Source organism: Vulpes lagopus, chromosome 4 (genome assembly GCF_018345385.1).
Source record: "Vulpes lagopus strain Blue_001 chromosome 4, ASM1834538v1, whole genome shotgun sequence".
Taxonomy (NCBI): domain Eukaryota; kingdom Metazoa; phylum Chordata; class Mammalia; order Carnivora; family Canidae; genus Vulpes; species Vulpes lagopus.
In genome coordinates this window covers 47335735-47359516 of record NC_054827.1, presented here as the reverse complement: position 1 = coordinate 47359516, position 23782 = coordinate 47335735, and the positions used below count along the sequence as shown (strand labels likewise).

Sequence of the window (23782 nt, the reverse complement as noted above, 5' to 3'; positions counted from 1 at the left end):
GCTTTTGCAATAACATGGATGAAACTGGAGGACATTATACTAAGTGAAATAAATCAGACACAGACTAATACTGCAGGATCTCATGTATGAAATCTAAAAAAAAAAAAATCAAACCCACAATAACATAGAATATAGCTGAGTTTATCAGAGGCTGGGTTGAGGGGAAAAAGGGGAGATTTGATCAAATGATATAGTCTTTCAGTTTATAAGATGATTCTGGAGACTAATGGACAGCGTGGTGATTATAGATAATAGTTATGTATTGTGGACTTGAAATCTAAATTACTTTTGAAGAGGAAAAAAGCAGATGTCCTGCCGTGGGTGTGGATGTTCAGGGGTCAGCTGCATTGATGTCTGAGTTAGACCTGCATGTGACCCTGGGTCCCTGTGAATTCATGGCCTAACTGTCCTCTTTTCCTTTGGGAAAAAGGGGGAGTTGCCATCATCTGAGGGATTTTCTCTAAAGAGTAGGTAAACTTACCACCTGAGCACAGAGATTTTATGGGCTCCTTGGAAGGGTTTCAATCCCTCTTTGAGCATATATGTTCATTTATTTATTTGTTTATTCATTTGAGAATGAATATTGTGTTTGCGCACAGGAGTAAGTGGAGGAGGCGCAGAGGGAGAGGGAGAGAGAAAATCTCGAGCAGATTCCCCACTGAGTGCGAAGCCTGCCACAGGGCTCGATCCCACAATCCTGAGATCATGACCTGAACTGAAACCAAGAGTTAGATGCTTAATCAACTCAGCCACCCAGGTGCCAGGATCTTGTCTGTTCTTAAAGAACAGACATTATCACATAGTAACATGGCAGTTTGGGGAGCTCACTCTTTGATTCATTTTTGAGAGGTCTCCTGGGTCCTCAAGTGAAGAGGTCATCCTATTCACATTTCTCTTAAGTGCTGCCAAACAGTTTGTACCTTCAGAGGACTGGCCTCTACGAAAGGTGATTCAAGAGATCCACAGCCTTGTATAAACTCATTTAATCTTTTCACTGACATAACAATGTTCTTCAACTAGGACAGAAGAGCATTTGGCTACCTCTTTCATATTCCTTAAAGTATGGTGGCTTCTTATTAAAAATTTTTTAAAAATCGGAGCAGCGTATACTGAAGGGAAACCCCAAAGGGCTTGGTCTCAAGTAGTCAGATACTTCCACCGAGCCCTGCTCTAGGACCAAGCTGGAAAGATATTTTTGTGGTAGTCCAGAGATGCTCATGGCTGCAGGGCCACTGAAGCTTGTTGCTTGTTATTGGTGTCCGGTGGACCACAACTATCTGTCTAAAACAGACTAGAGCCTTCCAACCCAAGCCAGACTAGCAGTAAAGCAGAGAAGGGAGGCCTGGTTGATTAAAATGCTACACCCCAACTTTGCTGCTACACACACACACACACACACACACACACACACACAGTCCATTTTGTATTGTGCACTGAGGGAAATATAAACACGCTAATCGCAGCTAGAGGAGACTAACCCACAAGCTCTGGCCACTGTAGGCCCCACCTGACACTATGCAAAACCTAGAGGATCCAAGTAGCGGCGCGCTATAACCTACCTCCTCGGCATGCATGGGGAGACGTGTGTAGTACGGGACTCCTGGGCCCATATTCTGGGGTGAGCCTCCTTCTTCTGAGTTAGTTTCCTTCTGCAGGTTCGAAGCCAGATAATACTTGTCAAGGTCACAAGGATCTCCCTTCCCTGTAGGCTTGTGTGAGCCTGTGTCTGGTCAGTGCAGACAAGCTGGGTCGGAGGGGCGAAGGGACTCACCAGAGGGGTGAGTCTGCACTGTTAAGAATCCAGGAGAACTGCTCGTATCTTAACATTTCCTGTTTTTTTTCAGTGGAGCTCTGCTGCAGTGGAGTCCAAGCGCTCTTGGTGAGGTGACTCATCGACCCAGGCTCCTTCTGTCACATGCTGCCATCGTCAGCGCAGAGTCATCTTAAGACCTGTGGTTACCTCTTTGGAGGAAGCATATTGTTCTCTCAGCTGCATTTGCCATCCTCTGTTTCCCTCTACAGAATCTCACTGTCCTAGTATCTCTCCAGCAGACTGAGGCCCAGAGCCGCTCTTGTCCATCACCCAGGATGCTGCCATGAGCAATTTTCTCCACACAGCCTTTAGCTCTAGGAGGAACAATCAGCACAGACCGGTGGGGGGATCCTGCAGGTGCAAGAGTTTGGCCCACCTGTTATTGTGGAGAATAGAGGCGCTTGCCAGGCTTAAAGGTGAGGGGGTGAAGATGGCCAATGTTTAGTCAAGTGATAATTGTTTATAATTTATTTGAAACCAGGAAACAGGCTCTTGACTATAGAGAACAAGCTGAGGTTGCTGATGGGGAGGTGGGGCATGGGTTAAATAGGTGATGGCCATTAAGGAGGGCACTTGTGATGAGCACTGGGTGTTTTTTTTTTTAATATAAATGTATTTTTTATTGGTGTTCAATTTGCCAGCATATAGAATAACACCCAGGGCTCATCCCGCCAAGTGCCCCCCTCAGCGCCCATCACCCAGTCACCCCATCCCCCCACCCACCTCCCCTTCTGCTACCCCTTGTTCGTTTCCCAGATTTAGGGGTCTCTCATGGTTTGTTTCATCTTCGAAAGCCCTTTGCCTGAGCTAGATTGGTGACAACTTCAGGACCCCAGCTCCTCCAGATGTAGATGTCACTGCTGCCCTGTATGGGGACTCAAAGATGATATAGAATCTGGGTCATGTTTGCCAAGAGGATGGTGTCACAGTAGATACTCAGCCCTCCTCTTTCATAGTGGCCTTGATTTTTTAAAGGATTTTTTTAAAAAAGATTTTATTTATTTATTCATGAGGGACACAGAGAGAGGCAGAGACACAGGCAGAGGGAGACTCAGGCTCCCTGCAGGGAACCCCATGTGGGACTCGATACCTGAACCCTGGGATCACGCCCTGAGCCTAAGGCAGACGCTGAACTGCTGAGGCACCCAGGCGTCCCTAAAGGTTTTTTTTTTTTTTTTTTTTACCTAGAATTTCAGGTTGTCAGTTTCCTTTCAGTTTGCAATTCCATTTTCCTCTGGTTTCAATAGTTTCTGTAAAGAAATCAGATCCAATTCTTACAGTTTTTCACTTGTATGAAATGTAGCTTCCCCCCACCCTCTAGCTGCTGTTACAATTTTTCTTTTATCTTTGGTTTTTACCAGCTTGACCATGATGTGTTTAGGTATGGTTTTCTTTGTATTTATCCTGCTTAAACTCTGCTGAGCTTCACTTCAGCAGATTTCTTCAAATATTGCTTACCTCATTCTCTTTACTTTTCTCCTTCTGGAACTGTTACACATTAAGAGTTAGAGACTCCATATCCTGAGTGTCTCTTACCCTCTATTCTGGCCTTTTTTTTTTTTAAGTTTCTAAGTTTTATTCTACATAGCTCCAGTTGACCAGTCTTAAAACTTATTTGGTCTTCTGTTCTTTCTAGCCTGTTGTTAAACCTATGTAATGAATGATTAATTTCAGATATAGTATGTCAATTTGATTCTTTCTTAAAGCCTAATTCTCATTGGAAGAACAAAATTGTTAAAATGTCTTTGCTACCTAGAGCAATCTATATGTTCAATGCGATCTCTATCAAAATACCATCAACTTATTTCACAGAGTTGGAACAAATAATCCTAAAATTTGTATGGAACCAGAAAAGACCCTGAATAACCAAAGGAATGTTGAAAAAGAAAACCAAAACCAGTGGCATCACAATTCCAGACTTCGAGCTCTGTAATCATCAAGACAATGTGGTACTGGCACAAAAACAGACACATAGATCAATATAGAACCAGAAATGGATCCTCAGCTCTATGGTCAAGTAATCTCTGACAAAGCAGGAAAGACTATCCTAAAAAAGTCTCTTCAATAAACAGTGTTGGGAAAATTGGACAGCCACATGCAGAAGAGTGAAACCGTACTATTTCCTCATACCATACACAAAAGTAGACTCAACATGGATGAAAGACCTATATGTGAGACAGGAATCCATCAAAATCCTAGAGGAGAACTCAGGCAGCAACCTTTATGACCTGACTACAGCAACTTCTTGCTGTAAGTAAGTAATTTGTATTACTAGCAACTTCTGCTAGACACATCTCCAAAAGCAAGGGAAACAAAGGCAAAAATGAACTATTGGGACTTCATCAACATAAGCAGCTTTTGCACAGCAATGGAAACAGTTGACGAAACAAAGTCAACCGACAGAATGGGAGAAGATATTTGCAAATGACTTATCAGACTCAATCACCAAAGAATAATCCAATCAAGAAATGGGCAGAAGACATGAATAGCCATTTCTCCAAAGAAGACATACTAACGGACAACAGACACATGAAAAAATGCTCATCATCACTCGGCATCAAGGAAATATAAATCAAAACCATGATGAGATACCACCTCACACCTGTCAGAATGGCTAAATTAACAAGCCAGGAAATGACAGATGTTGGTGAGGATGCAGAGAAAAGGGAACCCTCATACACTATTGGTGGAAATGCACGCTGGTGCAGCCACTCCAAAAAACAGTATGGAGGTTCCTCAAAAAGTTGAAAATAGAACTACCTTATGATTCAGCAATTGCACTACTAGGTATTTACCACAAAGATACACATTTAGTCATTCAAAGGGGCACCTGCATCCCAATGTTTATAGCAGCAATGTCCACGATAGCCAACTATGTAAAGAGCCCAAACGTCCATTGACAGATGAATGGATAAAGATTTGGTATAGAAATACAATGGAATACTATTAGCCACCAAAAAAAAAAAAAAAAATCTTGTCATTTGCAATGATGTGACAGGAACTAGAGGATATTATGCTAAGCAAAATAAATCAATCAGAGAAAGACAATTATCATATGATCTCATTTATACATGGAACTAGGAAACAGGATCATAGAGGAAGAGAGGAAAAAATAAGACAAAATCAGAGAGGTAGACAAACCGTAAGAGACTCTTAATCATAGGAAACAAACTCAGTGTTGCTGGAGGGGAGGGTGGGAGGACAAGGTACTGGGTGAGGGGCATTAAGCCTTAGGGCACATGATGTAATGAGCATTGGGTGTTATATAAGACTGATGAAATACTGACCTCTACCTCTGAAACCAATAATATGTTTAGTTTAAATAAAAATAAAGCCTAATTCTGTGTTGAAATACTCCATGTTTTCATTGATTTTACCTTTAATGTCATGTAATTTTTAACATAATGATCATTTGGAAGTCTTTTTCTGTTAACTCCATTTACTGAATTATCTCTGGGTCTGCTTCTGTCTGCTTTCTCTCTTGACTATTGGTCACTTTTTTTTTCCTATCTCCTAATTTTACATGCCAGACAAGGTGTTTTGATACATTGTAGAAGGGCTGGATTATGTTATCTTCAAAGAATGTTGAGTTTTTTTCTGGAAGAATTTGTATTACTAGCAGATTATCTTTATTTTAATCTTTGTTAGAGTGTTCTATTCCAATTTTGTCCTTAGTCCTAGGATATAGCCCTTGCTCCTATGCATGGTCTTTACTCACAGGACATGGTTTTTCTGGGGTTTCAATTCAATGTTGAGGATTTTCACCAAGGTCTCTATATTCTGGGTTGGAACTTCAGTGTCTGCCAGGACTCTTTTCTACTCTGTTTACCATACTCTTGCCTTTCTTTACATAAACATCTTAGGATATGGTCAAGAACCTGATGGTAACTTCTACATAGTTTAGGGGCTACTTTTCTGTGGTTCATTCTTTTTCAGTACTCTGCCTCCAAATTTCAGTTATAATAGCAGATTCAACCTCTGATCTTTATTTTTTCTGGCCAGTAAGATTGTTGGGTTCCACTTCTCAGAACAAGGGTTTGGAAAAAATGCCTCTAGAGAGAAAGGTGGGAGTGAATGTGGAGTTTATCCCATATATGCCTTCTCACAAGCATCGCTGTCTGGCGCTATTCACCATCTATTGCCTGAAATCAATTATTTTATGTAGATGATTTGGTTTTATAGAGGGTAGGTTAGTCCATTACCAGGTTTTTGATAACGGATGGAATTGGACACCTTCATTCATTTTTATAAATGGGCAGCAATACAAATGTATTTTCATGACTTGATAGCTCATTTCTTTCTAGTGCTAAATAATCCATTGTCTGGATGCACCACAGTTTATTTGCCATTCCACTACTAAAGGGTATCTTGGTTTCTTTCAGGTTTTGGCACTTATGAATAGATCTGCTAATGACATCCACGTGCAAGTTTTTCTGTGGACATAGGTTTCAAATCCTTTACTCTGACCAAGGACTGTGACTGCTGGATCCTACATGAAGAGTATGTTTAGTTTTGTAAGAAACTGCCAAACTGTCTTTCAAAGTGGCCACATCATTTTTAAATTCCATACACTATTCGGAAATCATCCTCTCTGCTTCTATCTTCTGTTAGAATTGTAGAGATTTGGTGTAATGTCTTAAAATTTTTGTAGAATTCAGTCAACCCTGAATCTGATGATTTCCCTTTTGGCAACTTATTGATTCAATTTCTTTAGTCGACATATGCCTATTCAGCTAGTCTATTTCTTCTTGTATGAATTCTGGCAGGTTGTGTCTTTCAGAGAATTGGTCCGTTTCATATAGGTTAACCAATTTGTGGGTAGAGAGTTGTTTGGAATATTCTTTTATTAATCTTTTAATGTCTATGGAATCAGCACTGATGGTCTCTCTTTTATTTGATATTAATTTGTCTTTTTTTCTTAGTTAACACTGCCAGAAGTTTATACATTTTATTGACAATGACATTATAAATAATAATTATTCAACATTATAAACAAATGAACTATTAAGCCATGAAAAGATATGATGGAATTTACATGCATATTACTAGTGAAATACGCCAGTCTGAAAAGGCTACACATATTGTGATTCCAACTATGTGATATTTTGGAGAAGGTTAAACTGTAGAGACAGTAACAAAGTGAGTTGCCAGGGCTTAGTGGGGAGAGAAAGATGTATATGCAGAATAAAATAAAACTACTCTGTATGATACTTTAATGATGGATATATTTCATTAGACATTTGTCCAAACCCACAGAATGTACATTAAGAGTAAACTCTACTGTAAACTACAGGCTTTGGATGGTAAGGATGTATCAGTGTAAGTTCATTAGTTTAACAAATGGTGGGCGATGGTGATAACGGGGAGGCTATGTATATGTGAGTGTCAAGGAGTTTATGGGAAATCTCTGTACTTTCTACTCAGTCTTGCTGTGAACCTTCTCTAAAAACTAACTTTTAAAACCCAAAATAAAACAAAACCAAAAACATGCCAGTTACTTTTTTAATACCACCCCACTGAGCTCTCCTTGAATCCCCTTTGGGGCTTCAATTGGAATTATTGAGAGTAGACTACCCAACCTTAGATTTTCCCAGTTCCATCCTGCTACCATGGTCTAATTACACTTGTAGCCTGTAACTTTCATGTGCCTCCTCCTCTACCTGATTCTCTCTCTGCTTAGCCTTATCCTATAATGGACACCACTGTTGACCTGTGACTTGTTTTCTCACTTATCACATCCATCTTGTTTTGTTTGACTGACATACCAATTTCTCTGCAGTGTCTTTGAGGAATTCCATAATGGTGGAATTCTGGAATTCCATTCAAAATGGATTCTGGAATTCATTATGAATGACAGACCGTGAGATGCTCCATTTGCTTTCGCATGAATAAATGGCTGCAGATGTACATTCAACAGCTCAAAAGCAAACCGCACATCTAATCTTTTACATTGTTGCTACATTTTGAAAAGTAAAATGACCCTTGTAAACCATAATTATGCATTTCAGTGCTATTTTGTGACACTTTTGTTCTGTGCAATGAACAGTATATAGCATTTTAATTGTTGAAGGTGTACAACTTAGCACTTTATGCACCATCTTATTCTGTAATTATTTTAGTCTTGTGTGTTTTATATACAATTAAACAGTAGTCTTCTAGTGGGGAGAAATGTCAAATGTCTTTTATATCATTGATAGTTTCTAGCACACTAAAGATAAAACAAATTCAAGAAAAGATGTTTGTTGACTGATTCATTAAGTTCCTACCAGGGATGTTAAAGTAATTGATAGTACATATCATTCCGTCCTTGAGTTCTTAGTTGTTTGGTGTTCTATGTACAAGTTGTTTTGAGAGAATTCAAAAGTTCATAGATTTTTTCCATCTTGACAAAAATTAAATATAAATAAGTGATTTGAAATTTTCTGTATTTTCTCTGGATTTCTTTTTAAATCTCTGAAAGATGTTGCCACTAAAGAAGATGGGTTATCTAGAATTTGTAGTTTAGTATATGCATATGTATGTGTAAGGGGAGAAATAGAGGGATGGGGAAGGCGTTTCTCTTTTCTCTTTTCCTCTTCTTTTTACTATGTAAGCATATGGTATTTTTCATCCACAGTTTTCAGAGCAGCATAAAGTTAAATTATTTGTCCGTTTGGAACTTCAAATAGAAGGTGCGTTGTCCATGATTCTTATTTGGTTGTTCATCCCTATTTTCAGTTGGATGTGGAGCTATTTGCATAGAGTTTTGCTTATTGGATTCTTCAGCTTGAAGACTCTTTTCTTGATAATATCCACATCCTTTTTAAAATTTGAGGGAGTAGTCTCCTGTTTGAAGCTGAGAGGTTTCATGTCTTTAGTCTTTGTGGCCTTGATTTGAGAATTTTTTCTCTTCTTCTTGGGTGCTTTGAGCGGTGAAAGGCTTTCAAATGACTTCTGGGACATAGACTGGAACCACTCCGGAGAGCTTACCATTAGATTTCTTTGGTTTATAAAAAGGTGATTTCTGGGTGCTATCCAGGATGTGCTGTATCTCCTTATATTTATGTAAGTAGCTGGCTTTAATCTAGGAAAGAAATGAAATACATGAGTTTTTGTCATGTACTCTAGGTATTTGTAGTCCTTAGGTATCTGTCATAGTTTAAGTCAGATTTTTAAATCTTTGGTGAATTCATCTTCCTTTAGGACTTTTACCATTATTTCTATGAGAATGGTCTAAGCCTTCAATTTCTAGACATGATTTTTCAGAAGTACCCCAATCCTGTACTTCTGAATGCTGAGAGTCTATGTTTATTGAGATACCCCCCAGTTTCCTGATACAATGGCCACTCTGGGGCTCAGTGCCTTATCTATACACCTAGTTAAAGTAAATGTTCTCTAAAGTTCCACCTCTCTCTAAAAACCTACTTGTTTATTCTATAAAAATGTACTCAGTTACATGTTACACATTTTTTCTATAGTCAGTAAAAAAGATCAATATAAATCTAAGAGCTAGAAGTTGCATCTATTTCTTTTTCCTAGAAATGAAAAATCTCTCCAGTCACATTTTGATCTGCATAGTCCTTCTCAAGAATTTTTATCATTAACAGATGGAATGCCAAATATGTGATTTATTCCTTAATATCTGATTCTGACCAATGCTTGACAGAGATAAAGAGATGTAAGTCATCTTGATAATATATTGATTAGTGTTCATTAGATTCATTCATTTGGGTTAAGAACAGAACAATTTAAGTTCCAGCCCCTAAGAAATCTCTCATGAAAATAATGATTAAAAATCAGGCTAGGTCTTAATTGTCACCTTTGCCTAGGTCCACTGTATTTTGTTTTTAGTTTCCTGAGTTTTGAGTCTACTGATACTGTCATGTGTGATTGATTCCTTGTTTGCCTGGACCTATGCTTATCTGTTTTGTCCATATTAGTTGACCTAGTAGATACTAGGAAGGCACTGCCTTCTCCAGCATGATAGCTATCCCTTCTAACTAGAAACTGTCACCAATTACCTATTCTTGTAATTTTATTGACTTTGCTGATTATACTATAAAAAATAGGCATTAATCAAAACTTAGGGGAAAAAGCATAAAGAGGAATATTATCCTCTGCCAGTGTTTTATCCAGAGATAATTATTGTTGGGATTATGTGCTACCAGGGATTTTTCTAGGTGTATATGTGTTTGAATGTGTATAATATGCACACATTATATATTTACATAGTCTATAAATACAACCATACCAAAGTTGTTCTATAGCCTTTGTTCACTTACGCATTGTGAATATTATCTCACGTTAATCTGTATTTATAATATTTCATAGCTATGTAATATTTTATTTTATGGACGTACTATAATTTAAGCAATTTTCTATTGTTGAACACTTAGGTTCATTTCTTTTCCTTTCTCTTTGACTCTTTTTTTTTTTTTTAAGATTTTATTTATTTATTCATGAGAGACACACAGAGAGAGAGGCAAGGACACAGGCAGGGGGAGAAGCAGGCTCCGTGCAGGGAGCCCAATGTGGGACTGGATCCCGGGACTCTGGGATCACGCCCTGAGCCAGAGGCAGATGCTCAACTGCTGAGCCACCCAGGCGTCCCTCTCTTTGATTCTTATGAATAATACCGAAATGAACATCAGGGCACCTGGATGGTCAATTAGACTCTTGGTTTCAGCTCAGATCATGATCTCAGGGTTGTGTGGTGGAGCCCTGCATTAGGCTCTGCACTCAGTGGGGAGTCTGCTTCAGATTCTCGCTCCCTCTCCACCCCCCCCACCCTCACTCTCTCTCTCTAAAGTAAGTAAATAAATCTTATAATAAGTTATAAATCCTAAATCCTAAGCTCCCTAGGATTATACGGCTTAAACACATCAGAGAAATCTGAAGTCATGATACAGTTATACTTTTATTCATGCCTACTTTACTCACAGATCCAAGTTAATGAGTGATTTCATGCAAATAAACAATCAAATAAGGCCTGATAACCTATTCCCTTCACATATCCAGTGTTTTCTGATGACTTTTGGGTTTTTGTCGCTTTGTCAAATGTGGTACAGCTGCCACCATTTTAAGAGCAAATGTTTTGTTTCTTAGGATAATGAAGTAATAAGCATTGCTTCCTTATAAAAAAGGCATTACATAGCTGAGAATGATAAAATTGTATTGACTTACTGATGTTGAATTTGGAAGTTGGTTCTTGGATTGAGTATTTGTTTTATCTGAGGGGTTTGCACATTTTTAGTGCTTTCCATGCTAGGGAGCACTTACTGCAATATTTCTTGAGTTTGAGCTATTCCTTTATCCCTGTAGATTCTTTTTTCATCATCTGTCCAATTTATGCCAGTCTTCTTGCTCTGGAAGGGAGTACTTTCTTTCATTTTGCTTTTAAAGTTGTGACGCAGATCTGGAGAGCAACCACAAAAATATGTATATATATATGAATTGAATTGGCTCAACAATTATTTATTGAACATCATATGTCAAGGATCTATCTAAAAATTCTTATCCATTTGAAGCTTATATTTTAATTATAGGATCAGAAAATAGCAAATAAAAACATATGTCAGATAATGATAAAGTTTACAGGATAAAATAAAGCTGGGGAGGGGAACAAAGAATTCTTGGGGGTGGGTAGTGATTTCTATTTTTTTTTAAAGGTGTTTAGGCAAGGCCTCCCTGGGAAGCTGACATTTCAAAGGAATTAGGGAGTGAGTCAAGCAGATACCAGAGGAAAGGAGCATTCTAGGCAAGAAAAATAGGTAAGTGCAAAGGCCCTGAGCTAGGAGCCTGGTAGTGTATTGAAGAATCATCAAGGTGGACTCCTAACTCTGGGAAACGAACAAGGAGTAGTGGAAAGGGAGGTGGGTGGGGGGTTGGAGTGACTGGGTGATGGGCACTGAGGGGGGCACTGGGTGATGGGATGAGCACTGGGTGATATGCTATATGTTGGCAAATTGAACTCCAATAATAATGCAAAAAAATATGGCACAAGTGCCTAAAGCAGATTGAATTAACTGGAAAGAGCTAAGATATCAGCTCAGATAGGTAATCTGGACTCAGTTCACACAGGCCATTGTAAAGACTGATTTTACTGAGTGTGAAATGGGGAGCTACTGAAAGATTTTGAGCAGAGGAGTGTTACGATCCAAGATTTGTTTTAGCAGGAATCTGCTGTTATATAATCCTGTATTTTGAGATTGTTCTAATGAATTAGTGTGGGAAGAGAGAAGAAAGGAATCAGTGGTGACTCCAAAGCTTCTGATCTTGGGAAACAGAATGATGGAGATATGGGAAAAACCATGGGAAATGCATGTTGGAAATCCCTTCTTTACTACAAGATATGAAAGAATTACTTTTTGTTAATTGTGATAATTATTATAATAACATCTAAAGAGAGTGTTTATCTCTCCCTTCCATTAGTAAGACTACTATTAAAAAAAAAAAAACAGAAGATAACAAATGTTGGTAAGGATGTGGAGAAATTACAACCCTGGTGCACTGTTGGTGAGAATGTAAAATGGTGCAGTGACTATGAAAAACAGTATGGTGGTTCCTCAAAAAATTGAAAATAGAATTTTTGGAATCCTATAGTTATTCTATGTCTAGGTATATGCCCCAAAGAGTTGAAAGCAGAGTTTCAAAGAGTTATTTGTATACATTCATAAAAGTAGCATTATTCAATTCACAGGAGCCAAAAAAGGTGGAAGCCTTAACAAGGAAGGAAATTCTGACTCCGCCTCTACCATAGATAAAACTTGAGGACATTATGCTCAGTGAAATAAACAAGTCACGGAAAGACAAATACATTATTTATTTGCCTTATCTATACACCTAATTAAAGTAAATGTTCTCTAAAATTCTGCTTCTCTCTAAAAACCTACTTGTTTATTCTATAAATATGTACTCAGTTACATGTTATACATTTTTTCTATAGTCAGTAAAAAAGATCAATATAAATCTAAGAGCTAGAAGTTGCATCTATTTCTTTTTCCTAGAAATGAAAAATATCTCCAGTCACATTTTGACAAATACAAATAATGTATTTGTCTTTCAAATATTTAATTCCACTTATATGAGATACCTAGAATAGTTAAAGTCAGAGAGATTCAAAGTAGATATTTGCCAAGAGCTAGGAGGAAGGAGGAATGGGAGTTGTTTAATGGGTATAGAGTTTCAGTTTTGGAGATTGTGTGCACAACAATGTGAGTATACTTAACAACACTGAACTTTACGCTTAAAATTAGTTAAGATGGTAAATTTTATTTCACGTGTATTTTAACACAACTCTTAAAAATCCAATATACTAAGGAAGAGAGAAGAGGGATAAAAAGAAACCCTGAGTAAAGCCCGAAGGAAGCCTAGTAGACATCTTAAAGGATGTGGTGGGATTACTATGCCTGAGGCGGTATGGAGACAACATAAGAAAAAGAATATATTTAGAATAAAACCATGAAACAGATTATGATTAGTAAAAAAAAAAAAAGGTTTAGTTATACACTGAACTATTTATGGACAAAATATGATTTGCTGAACTTGCTTTAAATACTTTAGCAAAAAAAAAAAATAAAAGAGTAGTGGGAATATAGATAGAAGAATAGGAAGATGCTGATAACTATTAAGGGTGGGTCATGGGTCCCAGTGGATCAGCTTATTCTCTCTACTTTTGTTTATGTTTGAATTTTCCACAGTAAGGCTTTTTATAAAAGGAATTGTCCATTATTAAAAGTGAATGTTGACTATATTTTGAGAAAGTGAGACAGAGGGTAGTGATCAGAATTATGTCACTGAGGAGATTGGGCCGGAGATCTAGGGCACCACTGATAGTTGGGAGAGTACTCATTTGGACTTCATTTTAAAAACTTCAATATCTGCTCCATAAAAAAGAGAGAACAGTATAAGAAACTCCGTCTTAAACCCATCATTCAGCTTCGATAACTGGATTTCTTCTTGCTCAATATTTGGAACCCATCACTGGCTGGGTGAAATGGTTATAATGGTTACCTGTGCCTGTAAAGCCTGTTCCGAGGACATAGTAATGATGCCTGGAATGCCATGACTCACTTCCGGGTGCTGCTGGTCTAGCTAAATAGAAGACTGGGTACTACAAGAGTACTGTGTTTGTGTTTACCAAACCTAAAGAAGAAATGACTCGGATATAAATCTGTCTGCTAGGATTTATGACTCCTCCCCTGCTCTCCCCAGTCAGTTGAATCTCTGTATCTGTACCATAGCTCATCAGTAAATATAAACTCTTCCAGAACTGGAGACGCCTGACTGGACCTTTCATTAATCTCTGATAGAATCCATCTCAGTTCATAGTTGGTAAGTTCAGTAATCGGAAAGGACAGGATTTCTTCTCTAATAAACTGAGTTTATTAGTATTTATTAGTATATTCTGTTTATAAACAGAGCTAGGACATTTTAGAGGAAAATGTAGAGCCCTAACTGCATATACTGTAAATAAAGGGACAACGCACAAGACTAGGAAAAGATAACTCCTTTTGAAGTGACTTAGTTCAGTTAAAAAAAAAAAAAAAAAGAGTTTTTATTAATACGTCATTAAGATTCACCGGGGCATATGCCTGTAAGATAATGTAATCAAGAAGCAATGAAAAAGCTCAGAACAGGCTGGAAAAGGTTGAGAAACATAATTTTTAGTAGCTGTGGGGGGACACTGAAAAAGAAATCTCCCTTTTCAACAAAATTCCATGAAGACTACCTGTCTCCAATCTCTTTCCTATTTTATTTTTTTTTCAAAGATTTTATTTATTTATTCATGGGAGAAAGAGGGAGAGAGGCAGAGACACAGGCAGAGGGAAAAGCAGGCTCCATGCTGGGAGCCTGACGTGGGACTCGATCCTGGGACTCCAGGATCATGCCCTGGGCTGAAGGCAGGAGCTAAAGCGCTGAGCCCCCTGGGCTGCCCTCTTTCCTATTTTAAAATACACTTTAATTAGATCTGTACCTCTGTCATTCTACTGAAATTTCTCTGATCAAGATCCTGAATAAAACTTCCATGCTGTAAAATCCAATAGTAAATTCATCTCACTTATTCAGAAGCACTAGACTTAGTTGATTATTACCCTCTCCTTGATATATCTTCTTAACTTAGCTTCCAGGACAACACATCCTCTTAGTTTTCCTCCTAACCCACAAGATGCTCCTTCTGCTTCTTTGTTGGTTCTTATTCTTTTCCTGATCCATCAGTACTGGAATTTCCAAGGATTTTCTCCTTAACCCTCTTCTATACCCATCCTCACTTAAGAGTCTCATCCAGGTTCTTGCCCTAAAATCCTATCTTTATCTGAAAAGATATATCCTGAATGTATATCCAGCCAAGGCCTCTTCCTGGAACTCCAGACTCATATATCCAACTGCTTATTCAGTTACCTCTGCTTCAGTGTCTGAAAGGCATTTCAAAAACAAGTCTAAACCCAATTGCTGCTCTGCCCTCAGCCTTTACTATCTCAGTAGAGGATAACTCCACCTAGCTAGTTGCTCTGGAAACTAAAACTCTGGCAATTCAACAGTCATAAACAATTGTGAAATTATCACCACATTCAAGATCTAGAAAAGATCATTGTTAAGAGATTCCTTGTGTTCCTTTCTAGTCCATTCTTCCCTTCATCTCCTACTCTATCCCTTCTCCTATTAGGAAAGCTTTATCTGTTTTATTGTTATCTCTATATATTAGTTTGCATTTTATATATGTGGAATTTCACATAGCATTTACTCTTCTGTGTGTGGCTTCTTGTACTCAGCACAATGATTTTGAGATTCATCCCTGTCATGTGTATCAGTTCATTTCTTTTTTTATTCTACGGTATGGAGAAGGTATCAATGACAAGGTATTGGGAATATGTCAATTAAATAGATTTTTTTTCAAAGCTGTATTAAATACTATTTTTAAAACTCATATAGAAATTAAAGGAGGCAAGTATTTTTCAAAATCAGGAATAAAATGGCTATTAATCCTCTCTGTTTATAAAAGGGTTCCCATTAGCCAAATTTCATAGGATTTATTAATGATGATATAGTGAAAGCAACCTTTGTATTTATTAAAATCCTAAGCAATAAAAAAATACCTTCTGTTGGTATCCGTGTCTTCTCAGTCCAGCTGGGAGTTGGTGTGCTTATAGGACACTTGAAGGATGTCACTTTGAAACAGCTTCCATACAAGTTTGTGCTCTTGGGCTGAATTATTTCATGGATTGGCTTCTCACTGGTTTCCAACTGTCTGTGTTGGTTTTTGCTGAGCCTCTGAATCATATTTTGGGAGCTGAAAGAAATTGGGTACTCTGATTTCAATGTCAATAGTGAACTATCTAATCAAGAGTAATGTAATGTCATATTTGTATATTACACCTCACAGTATGTAAAGGAGACTTACAGATATTATCTTACTTAGAGATCTCACCAGTCCTATAATAAAGGCAAGATGGCCTATGTTATCCCTATCTTACATCAGAGAGGGAATGTTAAGGAATCAGAATGGTTAAGCTATTTGCTCAAGATCACGCAGGTGAGGGACAGGTCTAGAATTCACATCTTGTGACTTTAATACTTTTTCTATTTTCTCTTATTTTGATATATTGTTTGGTTTATTTCCATAGGTATGATAAATAATATATTTTTAAAAACTGTATTAGTTTGATCAATCCTAGATCCAAGTACAGGCATGCCTAAAGATGGCTTCTTACCTATTCTGTAGGTTTCTGGGGCAGGAGAGTCTACATGTTTCCACACAACCCATTATACTGAATAGAAACAAAGCTCTTAGAGCCAAGAGCCAAGAGCCAAGGAAGCTCAAGAGCCAAGGAAGGAAAAAAGCATTTTCTCTGTTGGACAAATTCAGTCTATCCTCAGATACTTAGTATTCCATGGTTCAGATGGTTGTCCATGTCATTATTCCTAAGAACAGGAAAACTTGCCAAGGGTGCTAGTGATATAATGACTGGTTTAGACAAAGTTTACCTATGTTATCCGTGAATTTATTTATTTTCTTCCCCTCTCTTAAGATTTTATTTATTTATTCATGAAAGACACAGAGAAGAGAGGCAGAGACACAGGCAGAGGGAGAAGCAGGCTCCCTGCTGGGGAGCCTGATGTGGGACTCAGTGCCAGGACCCGGGATCATGCCCTGAGCCAAAGGCAGATGCTCAACCACTGAGCTACTCAGGCGTCCCCTGAATTCATTTTCTAGTCTTCCAATTTTTAGGTACAAGTATTAGCCCTATGTGACCAATGTTCCAATTGCTATTACAGGTCATAATTTGATAGTCATCCAGTTATTATTATTGGATACTAAATAATTCTCTTATGCCAGAATTTTTTTTTAAAAAAAGAGAAACTCAGATAATGCAATGACAAATGCGTAGAAATATCTAATTGTAAATTTTAAGGCATTCATTGGGGATAGTTTGAGAATACTGAAATCTCAAAATCCTTTAACATATATTATATAAGTACTGCTATGTAGAACACTGGCCTAGTCACAGATACTATGGAGACATCAACTAGCAATTGTTATAAAAAAGCTACTTTTACCTGTTGCTTTAATTCAAAATCAAAATCAAAGAAGTCAGAGGAAAAGGAATAAGGTAGTAGAAGAATTCTAGTTCTCTTACCTCAAATATCTTTTTAGAAGCCAAGCAGGAGCTCGTCCAGTTATTTTCACTAAAAAAGAGAATATACCATAAAAGTTCTGAATGCAGATTTTAAAGATGAACAAAACTTAGTATTTTTATTTCTTGACAATTACCTCATTTATACATTAATGGCTAGCTTAACTGAGCTTATCTTCAATTACTCTGTTTTGGACATGAGAGACACAGAGAGAGACAGAGACACAGGCAGAGGGAGAAGCAGGCTCCATGTGGGGAGCCCAACGTGGGACTCGATCCTGGGTCTCCAGGATCACAACCTGAGCCAAAGACAGACGCTCCACCACTAAGCCACCCAGGTGTCCTTCTTGTGAATTTTTGTTTTTTAGATTTTATTTTTTTATCCATGAGAGACACACAGAGAGAGGCAGAGACAAAGCAGGAGAAGCAGGCTCCTCATAGGAAGCCCGATGTGGGACTCGATCCCTGAACCCAGGATCACACCTTGAGCTGAAGGTTGAGCCACTCGGGTGTCCCCCTTGTGCATTCTTAAGATACATAAATATAAAACTTATAAAAGCTGAATGTAAATATAATGAGGTTAACAGATACTTCCTATATTTAATAAAAATTAACAATGGTGGGTTTATGTCCCATGATAAAGTAGGGAATTTTGCACTTTGTGTTTTCTTCTCTGAAGTGCCTCTAGCTTTAGGATGGCCCTCTTTAATGTAATGGTTAACACTAAACACATTCCAAGACCCGACTTGCTGGTCTCCTCTTACCAAGCCGATTTTTACACTGGTCCCTGGTGGCAGTCCAGCGCAATGACATTGTTAGATAACCCACCAATAGACAAATCTGAGCATGGAAAAGGATTTTACTTTTTAGCAGCAGTAGGTTTTTGGACTTCTAAGCAATTAGTTTCCTTCTCTCTAAAAACCTCACCCCCTTGGTATCTACAGGCTTGTTTTTGGTAGACTAGATTTTTGGCATGCAGGCAATATGCATCTTTAAATTCATCAGGTAGGTTCTGCATGTCTGAAATGTCCATTGTTTTTAGATACTCATTGTTTTGGATACTCTGGTGACACTGGATGTCACCATATGTTAAACTTCTTTTTCTCAAGGAAAATGTTTATAAAGCACAGGTTAAGCTGAACTTAACCTGAAGGTGGATTTCAAATAAATTACAGTTTTCTTTCTTTTTTTTTTTTTAGGTTTATAAATGAATAGTTTTATTGAAGCTAAAAGTGAACTAAGCACTTACTTTGATTAACTTAGAAAATTTTCAGTCTTTTTGTACTTAACACAAGTCTATTCCTCTTGATTTCCATGCAAGTAATTTATAGGATTCACATGATCTTACACAACTCTCTCCAAGGTGCAAACAGAAAAATTCTTATTTTCTCAGAATCAATGTGGTATCCTCCTAAATTTTATCTTTTGCATACTTTTTTTTGGCAGCTATAGTGGGATAATGTGTTTTGATCAGCAAATTAGATACCTGACTTTAAAATGTCAAAGCTTGAGTATTTTCAGTGATAGCAGTTGTTACCGTGGGAATGTTCAGATGAAGAGGTACAGAGGTCACTGGAGGACAACATGTCAAATGAAACATCATTCATGCCCTTAAAGACCTTATCGCCTAGTGAGGATTACAATAAGGAATCAGGTAATTACAGCAGAAATACAGTTAACATGGTGAGAGAGTGGATGAGAGTGCATTATTGGTGCGCACAGCAGGTGCAAGCCAGGCAGGTGCCATTTGATAGTAAAATGTAAAGGTTGTGTAAGGGTTACTTAGGAAAAGATTTGGGAGGGGAGTGTTCCAAGCAGAAGGAGTAGGAGTTGAGAATATATGATGAACAGAGTCCGGCGCACTGTGGAAACAAATCACAGTTTTCACGGCCGTTTCATTTGGCTGCCCCTATCTTTGAGTTCTGAGTCAGTCTTTCCCCTAAATGTCTTATCACTGTGTGAGTTTTTGTCACAGGCTACACACAAGACCAGACAGCTTACATGCAATGAATCCTTTTCCATAGTCCTTGGTGCTTCTTCAAAGATCTTCAGTTTTAGAGAAACAGCATATAAATTATTTTACTGTAGTGCTTCCCTGTACTCTCATCTTCAGACTATTTCCAAATTAGAGGATGTTCTTGTGTCACATGTCAAAAAGGTAATTTCATGGCAGACAAACATTTTGATGGCTTTTCTATGGCTGGCAACAGTGATCTTGCAGGCTCAGGTCTAAGGAGTTTATCTTCTTCCTTTCTATAAGGTCAAAAATTTCATTAAGTGTTTCTGCAAATTTTGAGGAAACTAAAGAGTGACCAAAAACTTACATTGTGAACGCCTCAAAATTACAGATAGGAAATCACGTTTTTAGTACATGTGAAGACATGTAGCAGGTAAGATCTTTTCATTTTCTTTGATGAGAAGTTTATAGACTGAATGAAATTTGCCAAATTTTACCTTTTCACTGCCAACCATTCAGATACACGAGCGAAGTATCACTGAGATTTGGACAACACATTAACAATACACATCTTTAGGTTTTCTGTGGTTCTGTTCTTTTTTCCTCTTCTCCTGGTGTGTATGTGTATTATGTGTGACATCTTCTAAAATTGTTCCACAGACTTTTTTTTTTTAATTTTTTATTTATTTATGATAGTCACAGAGAGAGAGAGAGGCAGAGACACAGGCAGAGGGAGAAGCGGGCTCCATGCACCGGGAGCCCGATGTGGGATTCGATTCCGGGTCTCCAGGATCGCGCCCTGGGCCAAAGGCAGGCGCCAAACCGCTGCGCCACCCAGGGATCCCCTGTTCCACAGACCTTTGATGTTCTGTTCGTTTTCCTCCTTCTGGTTGGTCTTTGCATCTCAGTTTGGGAAGCGGGTCTTACCTATCCTCAGGCTCACTGATTTCTTTCCTCAGCCACTTCCACGCTGCTACTGATGAGGCCATCAAAGACATTCTTCATTTCTGTTAAGTGTTTTTGGCTTTTAGCATTTCGTTTGGATCCTTCCTTAAACACTTCCAGATCTTTGCTTATATTGCCCACCTGTTTTTACATGTTGGTTACCTTTCCCATTAGAGTGCTTAACATACTAATCGTAGTTTTGCTTTTTAAAAAATTTGTTTTCAATTCCAGCACAATTAACATACAATGTTCTTTTAGCTTCAGGTGTATACATTACTAAGTGCTCTTCATGATAAGTATACTTTTTTATTTTTTATTTTATTTAATTAATTTATTTTTTAATAAATTTATTTTTTATTGGTATTCAATTGGTCAACATACAGAATAACACCCAGTGCTCATCCCGTCAAGTGCCCACCTCAGTGCCACCACCCAGTCACCCCCACCCCCTGCCCACCTCCCCTTCCACCACCCCTAGTTCGTTTCCCAGAGTTAGGAGTCTTTCATGTTCTGTCTCCCGATAAGTATACTCTTAATCCCCTTCACCTATTTTGGCCATTTCCCCCACCCACCTCCCCTCTGGTTCTGTATATTTAAGAGTTTGTGTTGCCTCTTTGTTCATTTGTTTCTTAAATTCCACATGTCAGTGAAATCACATAGTGTTTGTCTTTCTCTGACTTCTTTCTCTTAGCATTATACCCTCTACCTCTATCCATGTTGTTGCAAATGCCAAGATTTCATTATTTTTTTGGCTATATTCCATTGTGTGCATATGTATGTCTATATGTATATACATATCACATATATATGTATGTATCACATCTTCTTTATCCTTTCATTTGTCGATGGATGCTTGGGTTGCTTCCATATCTTATCTATCATAAATAATGCTGCAATAAACATGGGAGTGCATATATCTTTGAGTTAGTGTTCTTGAATTCTTTGGGTAAATACCCAGTAGTGGAGTTATTAGAAAATATGATAATTCTCTTTTTAATTTTTTGAGGCTCTCCATACTCTTTTCCATAGTGGTCACACCAGTTCACATTCCCACCAACAGTGCATGAGGGTTCCCCTTTCTCCACATCCTTGTCAACACATGTTGTTTTTTATGTTGTTGATTTTAGCCATTCTGACAGGTGTGAAGTGATAACTCCATGTGGTTTTAAGTTGTATTTCCCTGATGATGAGTGATGTTGAGCATCTTTTCATGTGTCAGTTGGCCATCTGCATATTGTCTTTGAAGAAATGTCTGTTCACATCTTCTGCCCATTTTTATTTGGATTATTTGTTTCTTGGATGTTGAGTTGTATCAGTTCTTTATATATTCGAGATACTGTTTATCAGCTATGTCATTGGCAAATATCTTCTCTCATTTGGTAGGTTGTCTTTTAGTTTTGTGGATTGTTTCCTTTTCTGTGCAAAGCTTTTTATTTTGATGTAGTCTCAAAAGTTTTTTTTTTCTTTGCTTTTGTTTACTTTGCTTTAGGAGACATATCTAGCACAATGTTGCCACAGCCACTATCAAAGAAATTACTGCCTATGCTCTTTTAGTGTAGGCTTTTTAGGTTTCTGGTCTCACATTTAAGTTCTTAAGCCATTTTGAGTTTATTTTCTTGCATAGTGTATAAGCAACTGGTCCAGTTTCATTCTTTTGCATGTAGCTATCCACTTTTCCCAACACCATTTGTTGAAGAGACTGCCTTTTTCTCATTGCCTATTCTTGCCTCCTTTGGGTTTATTTCAGGGCTCTCTATTCTGTTCTATTAACCTCTGTGTCTACTTTTGTGCCAGTATCATATTGTTTTGATTACTACAGTTTTGTAGTATATCTTGAAATCGGGATTGTGATGCCTTCACTTTCATTCTTCTTTTTCAAGATACTTTGGCCGTTCGGGATCTTTTGTGGTTCTGCACAGATTTTACGTTATTTATTCTAGTTCTATAAAAAACACTTCGGATTTTGATAGGGATTGCATCAAATCTGTAGGTTGCTTTGGGTAGTATGTACATTGTAACCATATTTGCTCTCCCAATTCATGAGCATGGAATATCTTTCCATTTGTATTATCTTCAATTTCTTTCATCAGTGATTTATAGTTTTCAGAATACAAGTCTTTCACCTTCTTGGTTAAGTTTATTCCTAGGCATTCTATTATTTTTGTTGAAGTTGTAAGTGGGATTGTTTTAATTTCTTTTTCTGTTGCTTTATTATTAGTGTATAGAAATGGAACAAATTTCTTTTTTAAAAAATTTATGAGAGAGAGAGAGAGAGAGAGAGAGAGAGAGAGAGAGAAGCAGGCTCCCTGTGGAGCAGAGAGCCTGATGTGGGGCTTGATCTCAGGACTCAGAGATCATGACCTGAGTTGAAGGCAGATGCTTAACCAACTCAGCCACCCAGGTGCCCCAACAAATTTAGTGAAATCCTTGACTGATTTTTTTATAGATATAATTTTATTGCTTCTATGCTTCCTACTTTTTTTACTCCTGCTTATGGTCTTTTCCTTTTCCTCAACGACTCCCCTTTAACATTTCTTGTAAGGCTGGCTTTGGGGTAATGTATTCCTTAAACTTTTATTTGGAAAATTCTTTATCTTTCCCTCTATTCTGAATGATGGCCTTGCTGAGTAGAGTATTATTGGCTGCTAGAATATTATATTTTCCTCTCAGCACTTTGAATGTATCATGGCCCCCTTCTCTGGCCTGTGAAGTTTCTGCTGAAAAATCAGGTGATAGTCCTATGGGCTTTCCTTTGTATATAATTGTTTTCTTTTCTCTTGTTGCTTTTAAAATTCTCTTGTTATCACAACTTTTTGTCATTTTAATTACTCTGTCTCTTGGGTTGATTTTGTTGGGGTCTTTCTGTGCCTCGTGGACTTGGATTTCTGTTTCCTTCCCTGGATTTGGGAAGTTTCAGCTAGTTCTTCAAATATATTTTCTGCTCTCATTTTTCACTCTTCTCCTTTATGGGTCCCTATAATGCAAATGTTATTACACCTAATGATGTCTCTGAGTTCTCTTATAGTCTAATTTCAATTTTTATTATGTTTTTCTCCCCTGTTCAGGTTGATTAGTTTTCATTTGTGTTCTCCAGGTTGCTGATCCATTCTTCTGCGTCCTCTAGTCCACGATTTATTCCAACTAGTGTATTTTTAAGTTTGAGTTATTGAGTTGTTCATCTCTGATTGGCTTTCTGTCTTTTGTTGAAGGTATCACTGAAGTTCTCCACTCTTTTCACAAGTCCAGTATCTTTGTGACCATTACTTTAAATTTTCTATCAAGCATTTACTTATGTCTATTTTGTTTAGCTCTCTTGCTGTGATTTTTGTCTTTTTCTTTCATTTGGAACATAATTCTGTGTCTGTTTCCAGTGTTAGGAAAGCCAGCTATGTCTCCTGCTCTTCAAAGTAGTGTGGCTCATGAAGACGAGGTTCTGTAGTGCCCTGCAATGCG

The 23782-nt window shown here is 37.8% G+C and overlaps 2 protein-coding genes and 1 long non-coding RNA gene across 7 annotated transcripts in view; 1 reads left to right on the top strand and 2 right to left on the bottom strand.

Annotated features, from left to right (window-relative positions):
- TMEM140 (transmembrane protein 140) overlaps positions 1-1824 on the bottom strand; it is a 15429-nt gene extending 13605 nt beyond the window's left edge. The window contains exon 1 of the mRNA XM_041753574.1: positions 1560-1824. Within this exon, the coding sequence (XP_041609508.1) occupies positions 1560-1610 (51 nt within the window). The 5' untranslated portion in view covers positions 1611-1824. The remainder of the gene's footprint in view (positions 1-1559) is intronic.
- Positions 1-23782, top strand: part of LOC121490025 — a 26585-nt gene extending 2803 nt beyond the window's left edge. Inside the window, exons 3-6 of one of the 5 annotated variants that reach the window (XR_005987487.1) lie at positions 1845-2229; positions 6196-6313; positions 11461-11562; positions 23701-23782. This is a non-coding gene — a long non-coding RNA (uncharacterized LOC121490025). Of the gene's footprint in view, positions 1-1844; positions 2230-6195; positions 8344-11460; positions 11563-20080; positions 20104-23700 lie in introns of those variants that run through there. The other 4 variants (XR_005987488.1, XR_005987486.1, XR_005987484.1 and 1 more) reach the window with 4 other exon arrangements.
- Positions 8432-23782, bottom strand: part of AGBL3 (AGBL carboxypeptidase 3) — a 55670-nt gene continuing 40319 nt past the window's right edge. The window contains 5 exon segments of the mRNA XM_041753577.1: positions 8432-8600; positions 8603-8876; positions 10976-11207; positions 15889-16082; positions 17431-17479. Coding sequence (XP_041609511.1) covers positions 8454-8600; positions 8603-8876; positions 10976-11207; positions 15889-16082; positions 17431-17479 — 896 coding nt within the window. The 3' untranslated portion in view covers positions 8432-8453.